The 16587-nt window shown below is 38.6% G+C and overlaps 2 protein-coding genes across 2 annotated transcripts in view; one reads left to right on the forward strand and one right to left on the reverse strand.

The window, feature by feature from the left end:
- jak2a (Janus kinase 2a) overlaps positions 1-6158 on the reverse strand; it is a 50054-nt gene extending 43896 nt beyond the window's left edge. The window contains exon 1 of the mRNA XM_038283673.1: positions 5921-6158. The gene's annotated coding sequence lies outside the window, so the exon portion shown is untranslated. The remainder of the gene's footprint in view (positions 1-5920) is intronic.
- A 6519-nt stretch (positions 6159-12677) lies between these two features.
- LOC119782604 (zinc finger and BTB domain-containing protein 26-like) lies at positions 12678-14607 on the forward strand. The gene is made up of 2 exons (XM_038283617.1): positions 12678-12998; positions 13621-14607. The coding sequence occupies exons 1-2, from the start codon at positions 12678-12680 to the stop codon at positions 14605-14607; spliced, it is 1308 nt and encodes a 435-aa protein (XP_038139545.1).
- The last annotated feature ends 1980 nt before the right edge of the window (positions 14608-16587 follow it).

Genomic DNA, 16587 nt, shown 5'->3' on the forward strand with positions numbered 1-16587 from the left:
TGTAATTATGTTGGCTGACAGAGCACTTTGCTCTTCTGACCTGAATAAAACTGATACACATGACTTGAGATGCTCTAACAATGTACTTTCCCCTAAAACATGTCTGTGTCACTGCTTACTTTCTTCCAGTAAAACCCTAAATAAAATCTGAAGACGCTCCAGCAGATGAATCAACCCTGCCTACGTACAAGTTAGACATTACATCAGAGAGAAAAAAACAATATGAAGTTATGTTTTTTAACAATAACTAACTTTCTTGATGTGACAAATGTAAACTTACTATGCATATCCTTCCAGAAGCTCCTCTAACCAGATATACAGTCAAAATAGGAGACCATATTACTGTTATTTGTCAAGAGAAATTCAAACAGTGCAAACTTCAAAAGCTTCAACACTCAAAGCCAGAATAAAGAGAAATCCTTGGTACATCTGAACTGGAAACGGCTTGTTCTGAAGAGAAATAAGTACACTGACTTCTAAAATTAATCATCTATAGAAAAAGACATAATTCCAATAAAATAAGATCATTGTTCAGCAATGTGACTCAGTTTGTTTCAATGGTTTAGAACTGTCTGGTATTTTATTAGAAAACCAGAGTTGTTATTGAAAGCTGTTTCAGATTTCTCATCTCTTTCATATAAAATACAAAGGGGATATGGGGCTTTTGCAGAATTAACTTCAAGTATGACAAAAAAGTTTATTGCTATGAAGTCTTTATCTGCAAATAGCTCCTATGCAAATAAAAACTGACACAAAGAAATATGCTAAAAATATTTTAATTCAAAAACACATGCTGGATTGTGTTCTGCAATCAACAATAATAAAACAGCAGAGATGATTTCCTTCCTAATGCACAGCCTGAAACTCCTCATGTTCAACACATTTCAGTGTTCACTTTAAAAGCTACTGTAGGGGAAACCTACCTTTTTCCTCACTCTAATGCTTTTTCCTACAACTCTCTAGTTATGGAGAATTGCTGTTGTTGCTGACCAAAGCTATATGTCCAAACTCTGCTTCACCTCTCTATAAAACAGCTTCAGGTTCCTCCCTGTTCAAAGTACATTTTCCTTTCCATGGTCACCCCATGCATACTCGGTATGAAGGATTGTAGCAGACCCTAACTAACCCTAACTACCCCATTTACCCTACCCTTGAAAAACCGATCCATGCCGAGACCGGTCCGAGCTCGGATCAGTTAACCAGGCCGAGCTTGGTTTTGACGACCGTTTACACATCACGCTATCTCAGTTCCTCGACTCCTCGCCTCCTATCGATGATCTGCGGTATTACTGCCAGTATTGAAGGAGGAAATCAAGCAGTTCGTGGCAGTAATGCACCAAAAGTTGTTTGCCAACCGCCATAAAACACAAGAAGAAGAAGACGAAGAAGAAGAAGGGAATCAAGCAAATTAAAATGGCGGCGCCCGTCACATTTAGAAAGTTATGCTTGATTATTATTGCTGTACTTCTGTGTTTGCGGAGGGTCAGGCGAAGACGGCAAACTTTCGTGGATGTTTATAGTTGTTCTTCTTCTTCTGTTTTGTGTTGGTTGGCAAGCAACTTCCGGAGGGGCATTACCGCCAACTACTGAATTGGAGTGTGAATCGTGATGTGCAGCCAGACGGAGATGATGCGTTCTGCTCATGCGCTCTTGGTATCAGAGAACCGAGCCAGGGAAAAACCGAGCCGAGCCCACCTCTGGAACTGGTCTACAGTTAGCACGGTCCGGTTGTGTCTAGCTCGGTTCAGTTCAGTTTGCTTTCCATTTACACAAAATAAGTTATCTCAGTTACTGAGCTCGGACCGGTCTCTGCACGGTTTTTCAAGGGTAGTGTAAATGGGGTAAACAGCACAGCGGAGCAAACTTTCTCTACATGCTAGTCAGTGATTTCATGCTGTCGGTTTGTTTTTTAACCAGCTCACATGGTTAACTAAATGAACTGTTCTGTTTTATGACTAGGACCCAATTAAAATGCAACAAACTCTAAATCTCTCTCTGTATAAAGTGATGAATTTGCTATAAATATAAACTATTTTTCTTACTTTGACACCTTATATACATGAATAGTTGACATTAACTAAACATGCTTCTTGCACAAAATCCAGTCCCCTTTCCCACTTCTTCTCTTCAAAAACAATTATCCAAGTTTTTATTTTATCTAATATTAAAATATCTTTAAACCAACACTAAGTAACTTTTCAACCTTCTTTAACTTTTTTCTAGAACAATCACACTGCTGTCATGTCCCAAGGGCATCTGTACCGCTTTCACCAGCACTAAGCAACTTTGAGAAGGGGGGCAGTAACTCTGCAATGCAAAACATCTACAAATGTGCAGACTGCTTTATGAAATATTTAACTTTCATAAGAAAGTAAGAAAGTATATTTGTGCAGAGTTGATATTCAGGAAATAAGGCACCTTCATGCTGAGATCTATACGTGAGTTTACTGTCAAATGATCAAACATATTATTATGTTTATCTGGTTCAGGCTTGTCAGCATATCAGTTGCTGACAAGTCAGGTGGGGATCGATGCAGGAATATGGTACAAAACCAAAGTTAAACATCTGTTATTTTCAACATCTCTGTATTAAATTGTTTCTCCACAATTAAATTCATTGCCAACATTACTCATCTTCCACAAAGCCACTGGAAACAGAAATGTAGTTCAATGCAACCGCAGGCGACCGGGACATCAGGAGTTTGACACGCTACGCACTGGTACACATGGGAAATGTGGTCTTCCTTCAGACAAACACTACAGCTTTTGTCCAATGGGAGGAGCCAAATGAACCCAAAACTGAAAGTTTTTAGAACTGCTTTAAAACAGCCATTTTATTTTTCCCTTCACGACTAAAACATTGCTTGATGAGCAAACTGACACCTCAATAGTTCATCGCCAATGTATCTATAAGCCTATGCCCTATTTTCCTAAATTTACTCCAGGTATAAACTTCCTGCGCTCTTTTGGAGTGCCCATGTTGAACAGGTCTGACCTAGCAAACAATCAAAGTGTTATATTCAAGATGGATTTAGTGGATACTCAGGAGTAACCAGTATCCAGCTCAACTCAAGTCACCAGTGGGAGCTCCACATAAGGGGAAAAAAGTTTTTTTAAAAACCTTGTCTAGGACCAGCACAAGAATGAGTAGAGGTGTGCTGCAGTTCTCTGTTTTGAAGCTATACTTAAAGCTACAGTGTGTAATTTTCAGCGACATCTAACGTCCAGACTGCAGACCGCAGAGACATGAACATCTCCCCCCCACCGTCTCTCCCCCCCAACAGTACGGCGAGCGTTATGGGACAAAATGTCTTCCACGACGTCCGCATCACCTACCTTCTCAAGTGATGAGGTTTGTTTACATAGATAATTTTACAGATAGTATATACTGCCATCTATTGTTCAGTACCGTCTCAGTTCATCTCTCTCAACTTGCCGTAGTTACTTTCGAGCGTAATGGGCGATCTCGCAATCGCTAGTTTGTTGGCTCTGCACTGCCGTAGCGCAAAGATGTCTGCCTCCATGGCTGCGAGACCCGCTCCTATGTAATTATAAAAAACAAATTCTAAGGCAACGCAAATATTAAGGTTAAGAGGCTAAGCTCGTAGATGATGATAAATAACATAGTTATGTATAATATATTACATTTCTGACTATATATCCCTGTAATTATTACACACTGTAGCTTTAAAACAGACTAATGCTAAGTCATTCCAACTTCCATGCTTAGCATTCTAGGGTATTAGAATTATCAAAACAACAAACTGGGATCCAGCTTCCATTCTAACTTCTAGATGTAACACTTCTAGCTGGACAATTCTAGAGGTGAAGAACCAACAATTGAGTCGTTTCAATGTCTAAACAGCAACATTCTGACATGCAATTTTTTTTTTTTTTTTTTTTTTTTACCAGTAGCTGAACTACATTTTGGGGACTCTGTTTGCCTAAATGCAAATCCAAAAGACATGAACATGGTTTACTTATCGCAAGATAGGTATGTATCAACATTTTCTTTAATCACATATTAAAACATTAGAATATTGTGCAGCCATAATACATATATACGTTAATCTTACAGGCAGGTAAATAAATATTATGATGGAAGAAACTCCTTTTAATCTTGGTTTAATATCTCTGCATATTTACATAATGAATTGTGAAGGAAATTACTTAAATTTAGTTGAAGTGCTGACTTTAAGCTTAAATTCAATAGGATGAATAAAGGATGAAATAAAAATGTGAGAAAAATATTTTAACACAATCACTTCATTTTAGAACTTATATTATACTTAAAATAATAATAATAATAAATCTTTTGCTGGCAGAGAAAGCCTAAATTCCTCTTTTTGATTGCTTTGCAGGGTCTTTACTGCGGCGGGTTTCAGTTGCTGTTTGTCTGAGGGGCTTTCTGCCGAAGTTTGGTTCTTAAACAAGTGAACTTCATGCTTCACTTGTTAAGATCAAGTGTCTGACTTTGCAGTTCAATAATTTTTTACTCCTTCGCTAAACAAAAAATAATCCCATCATACTTTGGTTATATATAATCAATTATTGTTCATCTGTATCATGGAATACTGCCCAATTCAATGTGACTTCATTTAACTGGATTCTGGCAGCAAAGCACAGCCAAGCATCACAGTGCCTCCTCCGTGTTTTACAGATAATCTAGTACGCTTAGGTTGGTGAGTTGTTCCACGCCTCCTTAATAGCTTGCCATTATTCTTACCTTGGTTAATCTGGAATGTATCTATCCAAAGAACTCTATTGGTCCTTTTCAAATGCTTTGAAGCAAAGTCTAACTTAACCTTTCAACATGTGAGGGTTAAGAGCAGCTTGTTCATTGCAGTGAACATTAATCTCTAGCAAAAAGTCAAATGACGTGTGCTTAAGTTGATTTTAAAAGGTTAAACAATGAATATGTGTAATGCACTGAGTATACATTTTTACTACAATATGTATTCAATAATAATAAATCGTATATTAAAAAGAGTAGCTTTCCTGCTTTCCTTCTGCCACATTATTACGAATCATTTGGGAATTTCAAACAGCATTAAAAGGGCACAAAAGAAGATGCAGTCAGTGATGCATGCAAATTAGGCTTTAAATTTGGAAACTAACAAATAAGGAAATTTAAAAAATGTGTCTCCTGCAGGATAGCAGACTGATTTCCTCATGATCAGATCATGTCGCCAAAACAGTTATTGGCAGTGCAGTTATGCATGCATGTGTCATACAAGTAAAGCTGTCTAGCAATGTGGCAAAAATGTTATCATGCATGGGCATGTTGCTTTTTCACAGAAAAATAACCAAACCTCATGCAAATATTTAAAACTAAATGAAAATGTTACCGTTACATTTAAGAAAACTTACAATTTACTGCAGCATTTTAGCTTTAAAAGTTCCTCAGCTGCTTAACATGAATATGTGCATGTATGTATCCTTTATTCAACAAAAGATCTAAAGATTAAAAACAGTTTTTTAAGAGTGAACTGGCCAAGCAAGCAGCATTAAACAAACGGTAAATCAAAAAACACAAAAACAGAAACTTAAATTCATAACCAGGAAGCATCATTTGATTTGTTTTGACAGGCTCATATATCAAAAATACTATATTAAACACATATTATCACAGAAATTCAACTATAAGCAAACATTGACTCATATGGATCAGTTTGTACCCTGAAAATGGGCTTATCATCTTAAACAACTCAAATAGAAACTTAAATCTCATTTTGAACCTTATAGGGTTGTTTTTTTAATCCCCCATCTCTCTGAAAGCATATCTAGTTTATTAGCTTGCATTTTAACTCACCAAAGGACATAGAGATAAATCAGCAACGGCCAGACTGCATCTTTAAACCTAACCCGAGAGGCTAGTTAGTTGTCGTTAGCAGATAGATGGTAATAAGCAGACTCTTACCGGGTTATTTGCCGCTGTGAGTTTCCAGAAGTGAACTCGGTTCAGCTTGAAGTCCAGCAGTCAGCTCCGGATTAGCTAGCAAAGCTACAAACCTTCAACCGTCGACAGCTCCTTCAATAAGCTGCTTTTCCGACGTTTTCCGCATCTTCTTCATTTACTCTGCTCGGTGGAAGGTTGTTTTCGCTTCGACCCGACAGACCTTTTTGAATTAAAATATGTTTCTTTGTGTGTGTGTGTGTGTGTGTGTGTGTGTTAATAAAGAGCGTACGTTCAGCCCACAGGCGGTACTGAGCTCTGAGTCCGTCTGTCAGAGGGAAGCAGTCAGTGTGACGAAGATGGCTAACAGGGAGGAGATGTTTTCATCCTGTCCCCTCCTCTCATCTAAAGCCCTCAATTTAGGGCTAACACCAATTATTATCAAAAGGGAACTATTTTCTCCTCAGAGCTGCGGATGGTTACCAGAAACTGTAATCAAAAGTAAAAGAAGCAATACCATGATCATATCATTAAAAAAAACTCAGTCAAGGTAAAGCATTTACTTAAAAATCCTCTACTGCTGAGTGGACGTTACTGTATGTACCGAAGAGGATTAGGGCCACTGAAAAAATAAAAAAAAGTTAACTGATTTTTTTAATTTTATTTCAGTATAATATAAGAAAAAGGCAGACTTCTGACTTTAATCTCAGAATTCAGATTTTTTTTAATCATAATTCTGAATTTAATCTCAGAATTCTGACTTTAACCTCAGAATTCTGACATTTTTCTCATAATTCTGAATTTAATCTCAGAATTCTGACTTTAATCTAACTAATGTGTAACTACAACCGCCAAAGTTATACATCTTTCTAGTGTCTCTCTCATAACCCTGGAAGAGGATTAGAGCCATTAAAAAAAAAAATAAAAAAAAGTTAACTGATTTTTAAATTTTATTTCTGTATAATATGAGAAAAAAGTCAAAATTCGGACTTTAATCTCAGAATTCTAACTTTAATCTCATAATTCTGACATTTTTCTCATAATTCTGAATTTAATCTCAGAATTCTGACTTTAATCTAACTAATGTGTAACTACAAACGCCCAAGTTAGACATCATTCTAGTGTCTCATAACTATGGAAGACAATTAGGGCCACTGAAAAAATAAAAATAAAGTTAACTGATTTTTACATTTCATTTCAGTGTAATATGAGAAAAAAATCAGAATCGTGACTTTAATCTCAGAATTCTGACATTTTTCTCAGAATTCTTACTTTTTTTCCTCATAATTCTGAACTTAATCTCCGAATTCTGACTTTGATCTCAACAAACATGTTAGCATCAAGCATGTCTGTTGTTGAGGCTAGCTCTCTTGTTTTAATGACCTTCTGCTCTTCCATTAATGAAATAGCATCACCAGGGACCCTCCGAGCACGTGAAAAGTTGCCTAATTGCGCGATTTTCTGCCAATGTGTCACTGGCCCTCCCAAAAAACTCACATCTTTGTCAGTGAATCTGAGTGCTTCCACATCTCTTCCTTCATGGCTCCCATCTACATTAAGATCCACAATTCTGAGATTAAAGTCAGAATTCTGAGATTAAATTCAGAATTATGAGTAAAAAAGTCAGAATTCTGAGAAAAAATTCAGAATTCTGACTTTTTTCTCATATACTGAAATAAAATTCAAAAATCTGTTGTTTTTTTTCCAGTGGCCCTAATCCTCTTCCATAGTTATGTATGATGTCTAACTCTGGCGGTAGTGAGACAGTAGTGGCCACCCCTGCCCCCTGATGTAGCTCCGCCCCTGTCTAGAGTTTGAGGGCGAATATGGTTATTTTCAGACATATTCAGGTTGTTACATCAGTTTTTACAGTGCTATACTAAAATATATATATATACGGGCTCCTCCCACAATCCAAAAACATGACTGTTAGGTTAATGGGCTTCTCTAAATTCTCCTTAGGTGTGGGTGTGTGCGTGAATGGTTGTTTGTCTGTGTGTTGCCATGGACTGGCAACCTGTCCAGATTGTACCCCGCCTCTCGCCTGTAGACAGCTGGAGATAGGAACCTGCACCCCTCGCAATGGAAGGAAAATGGATACTAGAATATGTTTTTGTGATGATATGCACTAACAGCAGGGGCTGCAGTGCAAAAGTGTACAACGTCTCACAATCTAGCCAAATAGTCTTTTCGATCTTGATTTGAGATTGAGAATTGTTTCACTGAATTGCATTAGTTTTTAATAAGAAACTTTTAAAAAGAAGATTAGTATTAATAAGTATTAGTATTAATAATTTAACTTGATCTGCTTTTGCTTAGTGTATCGATCTCAAAACAGTATCAAACCCATTTTTTGGCTAGTGCCTGGCTAGATGGAGAATTTTTGCAATGTGATTGATTTGATTATTCACTTTTACAATTTACTTTAGCAGTTATTTGAAAAAAAAACCATCACCATTAAACTTCAGCCATATTAGAGGCATAGTGGAGGATTTTCTTCTACTGTATTTTCTTCTTCTGCTGCTGTATGAGCGATGCAAACAGCAACTTTTAAACAGAGCATGCACGAGGAGAAATGGGCTGGTGCATGCTCTCGCATGCGTTTAATAGGCGTTCCCTCTCGGGAGCGGGTACAGGGTTGTGCATGGGCATTTTTTTTTAAGTGGAGCAAAGTACCAATAGTTTCCAGATATTATCTGTTTTTACCAGTCCTCAAAATGGCGCTCAGGAGATAGAAAGAATTATTAGATCAGGCATGTATATAGAAGAAACTCACTTTACCATGTATGTGTGGTCAATGTTTGGTAATGAAGCTCTTGCTCTTAGGTAACTACATTTTGTAAGAGCTGCTGCTCATAGGCCTTAGTTACAAAATAATATTATTAAAATGTAAGTACCATAAGGTAGGTGCAGGAAGTGAAAAGGAAATTATACGTGGCTTTAATGGTCTGTACCAATAATGAAAAAAAAAAATGTTGCTGTGCTTTCAGGGCCCCATTAACGTAGTTAATAATTCTCAGAATTATGTTTTCTCCCATATCACACAGAAATTTTTTTTTTTTTTTTTTTTTTTTTTATATTTTTATTGATTGCAGAATCACTAAAGCCTAGTTAGATTTAAAATTTTCAAGACTAGTTTTGGCAGCATGTTTCTGTTGGATATGAAGCTAAGCAGAAATTAAATCTAGAAGACTCTTATCAGCTTCACCTGAACCACCTGTGATGTCCGTCATTTAGCTCCGGCCAATCAACTCGGGGGGCCACATCTTCTCTGAAGCCAATCATCTTGCAAGATCCCCTTCATTTAGCTCCTTGTCCAGCTTCTCCTTCCCGCATGCAAGCAAACTTCTGCCCCCTCCCCCACCGACAGTGTCTGGCTCCGAGGGAAGACTACTCTAATCCTTTTCTAGGTTACTCATCCAAGCGAATATTGATGCACAGCATCAAAGTGTTCTGCCAGGGTCCGAGTGCCAAAGAACTTATTTAGTCTATGTCTTCATCTGCTTATATCTCCTTGAACCCCAGTCGGCCTCGACAGAAGGCTGCTCACACTGAGCCTGGTTCTGCTGGAGGTTTCTTCCTGTGAAAAAGGAAGAATACGACTGCGTTGCCTAAATAAATTGAATATTTCCTAATTGCAAATTTTTTCTATGTGCAACTTTTCTCTCAACTTTTCTCCAGGTTGAATTAGGTCCGGATTTCAAAAGTCCATTATCTGAGGCTGCACTAGCAACACATGACATTGCACTTACATTGTTGAATTCTGTGGGTTTCAATTTCATACCGTTCCCCCACTTCTCTCTCCTGTACAATAGTTGTTTTGCCATCCAATGAAAACAAAAAACGTTAGTAGGCCTTCATGTCTGACGCAGGATTAAATGGAATTTAGACAAACTCAAATGGCATGAAATGGTCTCTCTGTTTAGTTCACATGCATCAGAACAGAAAATGTGTTCAAGACCTAACTCACAGATAAAACCCCTACCTCTAAATGGGGCCATGTATACTGTAATGGTATGCAGAGGGGAAATTGTGCAGCTGTTAAAACATAATAAAGCTGCTTTTCATTTCCACTCAACAGCTCTCCACTTGTGATCTTTCCACCTGTAGTATACTGTAGTACATTAGCTTACCTGTTCTCATCATTCACTGCCTCATTCTCCATTATTGACCATCCCAGTTGCTGCTGTGCTGGTATTTTCATATGCAACTCCTCTAACGTGTATTTATTTTCGTTTTTTTAATTAATCAGTTTTTTTTTTCTAACTCAAGCTTGGGTCTAAGTATTATATTGTTCTGTGGTTATTTAGACATAAAAGAGTAACATCTCTAACCTGGCAGTACCCGGATTGATATGTGTACAACTGATTTGAGTTCTAGATTGAAAACTCAGATCTCACGACAATCCAGCTTGCAGCACATCCCTTGCAGATCCAGCAAACATGTCCTGTTTTTACCCAGATTCTGATACAACCTCTGAAATATTATTACCAAAAAAAAATTTATTTTATATATATATATATATATATATATATATATATATATATATATATTTATATGGTGTAATTACTGTATGTTATGTTTTTTATGTTATTTGAAACAAAAGAATAATAGACAACTTATGCTTGAGTAACTTCTTCTTCTTGATCAATTCATGACGTCATTTACTTGTAGTGTGTATCGTTTTGTTTGTTATTAAGATTAATTTACAACAGTTGAACAAGGTTTTTTCATTTTCAAGTGCGAGTTACAGCTTAAATGTAATGTGGAACGTATGTAAACAGATCAACACCACCACCATGTGGTGAATTCTGGGTATTGCACAGTAGGCTTGCCCAAAGCAATGAAACGGTTAAGGAATCCAGATTTGCTCAATATTTCTGCATCAGCCCTACAGAGCAGATGCATCCGAAGGTTAGGGTGCGGATACTAGTTCTCCTTCCTCTGCATTAGCAACTTTTAAAATGCACAAAACCAAATAAATAGGCAGCTGCAAGTCACTGACTTCTTTTTATTTGCATAGTTTTAAAATTGTCATTTTGTGACGTACTGTAGCCTACAGTCTCTGGACCATCCTGCAGATTAAGGTGGGGCTGCTTTTTTATGCATGTGACTGATTATTTTATAATGCATTCCTCCTATATTATGTCAGGTTTAATATTTAACAACTTTCAATTAAGCACTTTAAAATAAAAATGCTTTTTCACATTTTGCCTTGTTATATGGTAACGGGACACAAAGTAGAGCATCATTTTGGTGAGAAAAGAAAATTCAACATGTTTTTCAATATTTTGTATAAATACAATTCTAAAAATGCGCTTGTATTTAGCCCCCCTCAGCAAATAACAGCAATCTGCAAGAAATTACCTCAACTGAAAGGCGTCTTGAGCAGAAAATTAGCCAGAAATGCAGCCAAGAGGCCCTTGGCAACTCTGGAAGAGCTGCACTGATCCACAGTCAGAGAAACATTACTGAAAGAAAATCCTTTTACAAACCTAGCCTTCATTAAAGGGTGGAAAGGGGAAAGCTGTATTCCTGTTTAAAGTGTGACATACTGAGACCAATGCAAACAGGTATAATTTGGCTGAAACCTAAAATACAACATGAGTTTTCAGTATGTAGGTGGCAGCATGAAGATGCAGGGAAGCTTTTTTCTTCAGCAATGAAGCTGGTCAGAGTAGAGTGACAAATATATCAGGAAAACCTGTTATAGCCAACAGAGGTCATAGAAAATCCAAAACAAACACAAATAGAATGTAGAAAAACATACAAAAAGCAAATGGAAGCTAATAGCTTTAAACAAAAAAATAAAAAAGTAAGAATAAAATATATTTATACAAAGTCTGAATTAAAAAAATAGAATACAAAATTAGGATAGAGTCTAAAGTAAGAAAACAAGCAACATTACAGATTAGTGCATAACATAGTCGGATGTCTTAAACCCAAAAGCCATACCCGATAAAAAAAAAAAACAACAACTAGTCATTTGCATAAAAAAATGAAAACAGTGCAAAAATATTAGCATGAATGTAAAAACACTTACTTAGTTTGATCTCTCTACTACAGCAGACAATAACCAACAGGGATATTCTTTGCTACAGCCCTTCTGTCTCTTTCCAAAAGCAAACCATAGGACAGAGCTGGCCCTTCTAAAGAGTACGTTCAGCCTCTGCTGTCGATAAACTGCTGCTTCACCATCTGCACCTGTAAAGCACATCAGTGTTTTCGCTTCAGTCCAATTTACGGTTACCTTTGTCAGCACAGTCGATTGATTTATTGGACTAGTTCAATGTTATTTGTTCAGTATACAGAGGTTTTTGTAGCAATCCATCTAAATGTTAAGAATCTCAATGTTTGGAAATACTTTTGCAATGCTCTGTAAAAAAAATGCACATCCACTACAAAAATGATCTAGAGAAATATTAAATTAATTGTATTTACCCTTAATTTGAGTAGGTGAATAAGATGATTTGCCAATGGAATAAGAATTTTTACTCTTATAATAAGGCAATTAGATAATATGCTGAAATAAGACAAAGTAATTATTTTTTATTGATTTAAATGTAAATTGTCTTGTTCTTCATTGGTAAAGTGTCTCACTTGCTTGCTCCATAAAAAATGCACTTATTTTAATAAAAAAGTACTTATTTAGATTTCCATTTTTTGCAGTGTATGAGCAGTTTAAATGGCACAGAAATACATGTTTGAGTCTCAACAGAGAATCTTTTAACAGTAATAAAGCTGGGATCTAACTGTTATTTCTGCCCAAAGGAAGATCATTATGCCCGACTACTTGGACACTCAGTCTGCCTCCTTGCACTTTACTCTGCCCAGCCATGGGGACTCTGTCCTGAACAAAATGAGAACTCTGAGAGAACAGCATCGCTTCTGTGATATCACACTCGTCCTCAGGAGCCCAGATTCCTCTGCTGGTCTGTCTGTGCACTTCCACGGCCACAGGGTGGTACTTGCAGCATCCTCTGACTTCCTCCGGGATCAGTTCCTACTCCATGAGGACCAGGCAGTGGTGATAGTGGCTGCAGTTCCCAGTGTGCGAGTCGCCAAGAGGCTGCTGCTGTCCTGCTACACTGGACTCCTTGAGGTGATGTAACAAGGAAGCAATATTAGCAGTAATAACCTGAAGAAAGCCTTTTCTGTGTGACTTTAACACTGTCACAGTGATGTAATGGAACGTCCTCACTTCAGATTAGCTCAGTTTCCCGGGGGGGGGGGGGAACTGGTAGAAATTAATATAATAAATGACCCATTTCTAGATGTATTTTTATTTAAAGATGCATTTATTGCAATGTTAAATTTTGTTGGACAGTAAAATAAACAGTTAAATAGAAAATAATATTCTGTATAATTGATAGTTTGCGATTTTATTAGAATTGCAGTTTATTTAATTACAATTTACTGCAGTTGACTTTTGTTTGTTAAAGTTCCTAAGATTGTTGGGGAAATTAATGTGGGTTATGAAAATGTTTTTGTAAATCAAAGGAGGGCCAGCAAAAGAAAATTTGGGAACCACTACGTTAGATTGTCTATTTTTGCTAATTGAGCTCCAAAAATAAAAATCCAATTATGAAGTACGGTGGAGGCAGTGTCATGCTGTTGGAGACTTTACTTCAGCAGGGACAGGCAAGCTTCCCAAAATTTGATCATCCTGTGTTAATGTTTATGGAATGAAATCTGATTTTTTTTTTTTTTTTTTTACTACACAGGTACCTCTGGCAGAGCTGCTCAGCTACCTGACTGCAGCCAGCGTTTTCCAGATGAACGAGGTGATGGATAAATGCACTCAAGCTCTGTCACAGTACCTTAAACCCAACATATTTTTGGATAAACCTACGAGATGCTTCAAGGAAACTGAAAACTATCAGCTTAAAAGAAGCTGGCTATGCTCCACTTTGGAAAACCAGAGGGAAAAGGATGTGGTCCAGCCCTGCACCAGCATCCAGAAAGATAATGGAAAGGAAGAGGGAGCGGTTCTTATTCAGGCAATGCATGGGGTCAGCCAAGAATCTGAGGTGGACAGTAAGAATATTACAGAGACCATTGAGAACAGGAAGTTTGTAAAAGCTACAACGGAGTCCTCAGAGGATCAAAAATTAGATCTTAACACCTTGAAGTCAGAGGAAAGTGTTGGAAACACAATAGCACTCAAGGATGAAGTTTTCCAAGACTTCATTTCCGTCCCAGCTTTTGAGATTAGCGGTACTGTGGATCATACTGTGGGGGATATCTCCCAGATACAGCAGGAGCAGGAGGATAAACAAGATAAAAACAACCATGCACTCAAAACCCAACAGGAACATGGTGGAAATCCGATAGATTTCAAAATATCGTCCCTTTCAGGAGAACGCTCAACAAGGACTGCCGAAGATTTAGTAGAGGCCTCTTCACGCACTGTCCAAGTCCAGACGCCGTACCTCTGCAGGAAGTGTGATAAAATCTTCCAATACCTGGAGAACTACACGGACCACCTGAAGGAACACAGACAGTATTCCTGTTTGGTCTGTGGAGAGGGCTTTTCACAGAGGAGCAAACTAACCCGCCACGTACGCGTTCACCCCGACGTCAAACCCTTCAGGTGCCCGCTGTGCCATGAAACATTCATCCAAAAGGTTTCCCTGCAAGAACACCTCCACCTGCACACAGGATGCAAGTATACTATAAAGGAAAGGAGAAATCAGGTTTCAGAGGCCTAAAGACTGAGAGAAATAATGACCCTGGTCTAATGCATGAGCTGGAAGAACAATTTAGGATTCAAGTGAACTTGTTTATGGCAGCTTTCCTGACTTCTATCTCCATTTCAGAAAACTAAATTGGTTTACAGTAATGATTAAGAACAATAACAATAAAGTGAAGGTAGTAATTAACATGCTTCCAAATATTAAAACTGAAGTGAGAGCCTCATATTGTTTAAGGTTTTATCTATTACTCTGTGTTGTGGGTTAAACTACCATTCATTGTCTCCCTGCTTGATATTTTTGAACATCACACTTATTGAAATGACACATTTTACACTGAAATTCAGAAATTCCATTACGAATTGCACAACATCCATTTATGCATTTCTTGCAGAAGATTACCTCACATTCTAATAAAGCTTAAATCTAAGTACAGGTTAAAATTTTATTTTAGACAACCCAAATGAAAAGACATAGAAAATTGTTGTATTGTGCACCTTTCTTTTAATAGCCCAGTCCTGCAAGAGGAAATCTACATAGATCTTCAGATATAGCTTTCATGTTTAGTTCAGGGAGTAAAAATAATTAATTTGTATTTCCAAAATTTAAATCAAGTTATTGTGAACCAAACAAAAACAAGAACTGGAACATAAATAAGAGAACTAACTAAAGAGTTTTAAATGTCTCTTTAAAAAGTTTCATGGCAGGTTAGCAGGATGTGAAGTATTTTAAATTATTACCATCAGAACTTGATTGCATGGTTAATTTATATGCCATTGCAGGTTCAGAGGAGGCAAAAATTAATTACTACTAATATATGAAAAATTTGTGAGTTTTTGCACAGTGACAATTCATTTTAATTTAGCCTCCAATAGTCTATCCTGGGACGGATAGTCTATCCTGGGTTTTCGTCCTGGTCGTGGAACGCTGGACCAGCTCTACACCCTCAGCAGGGTCCTGGAGGGTGCATGGGAGTTCGCCCAACCAGTCTACATGTGCTTTGTGGACTTGGAGAAGGCGTTCGACCGTGTCCCTCGGGGGCCCTGTGGGGGGTTCTCCGGGAATACGAGGTGCCGGGCCCTTTGATACGGGCTGTCAGGTCCCTGTATGACAGGTGTTAGAGTCTGGTCTGCATTGCCGGCATTAAGTCGGGCTCGTTTCCGGTGAGAGTTGGACTCCGCCAGGGCTGCCCTTTGTCACCGATTCTGTTCATTACCTTCATGGACAGAATTTCTAGGCGCAGCCAAGGTGTTGAGGGGATCCGTTTTGGTGGCCTGAGGATTGCGTCTCTGCTTTTTGCAGATGATGTGGTCCTATTGGCTTCATCAGGTCGTGATCTGCAGCTCTCATTGGATCGGTTCGCAGCCGAGTGTGAGGCGGCCGGGATGGGGATCAGTGCCTCCAAATCCGAGGCCATGGTCTTGAGCCGGAAAAGGGTAGAGTGCCTTCTCCGGGTCAGGGGGGGTGTCCTGCCCCAAGTGGAGGAGTTTAAGTATCTTGGGATCTTGTTCACGAATGAGGGAAGAAGGGAGCGGGAGATCGACAGGCGGATTGGTGCAGCGTCTGCCATGAAGCGGGCGCTGTACCGGTCCGTCGTGGTGAAGAGAGAGCTGAGTCAAAAAGCGAAGCTCTCGATTTACCGGTCGATCTACGTTCCTACCCTCATCTATGGTCATGAACTCTGGGTCATGACCGAAAGAACGAGATCGCGGATACAAGCGGCCGAAATGGGTTTCCTCCGTAGGGTGGCTGGGCTCTCCCTTAGAGATAGGGTGAGAAGCTCGGTCATCCGGGAGGGACTCAGAGTAGAGCCGCTGCTCCTCCACGTCGAGAGGAGCCAGTTAAGGTGGCTTGGGCATCTGTTTAGGATGCCTCCTGGACGCCTCCCTGGTGAGGTGTTCCAGGCACGTCCCACCGGGGGGAGGCCCCGGGGAAGACCCAGGACACGCTGGAGAGACTATGTTTCTCGGCTGGCCTGAGAACGCCTTGGGGTTCCTC

Source organism: Cyprinodon tularosa, unplaced genomic scaffold (genome assembly GCF_016077235.1).
Source record: "Cyprinodon tularosa strain WSP-4 unplaced genomic scaffold, ASM1607723v1 ctg196, whole genome shotgun sequence".
NCBI classification, from domain to species: domain Eukaryota; kingdom Metazoa; phylum Chordata; class Actinopteri; order Cyprinodontiformes; family Cyprinodontidae; genus Cyprinodon; species Cyprinodon tularosa.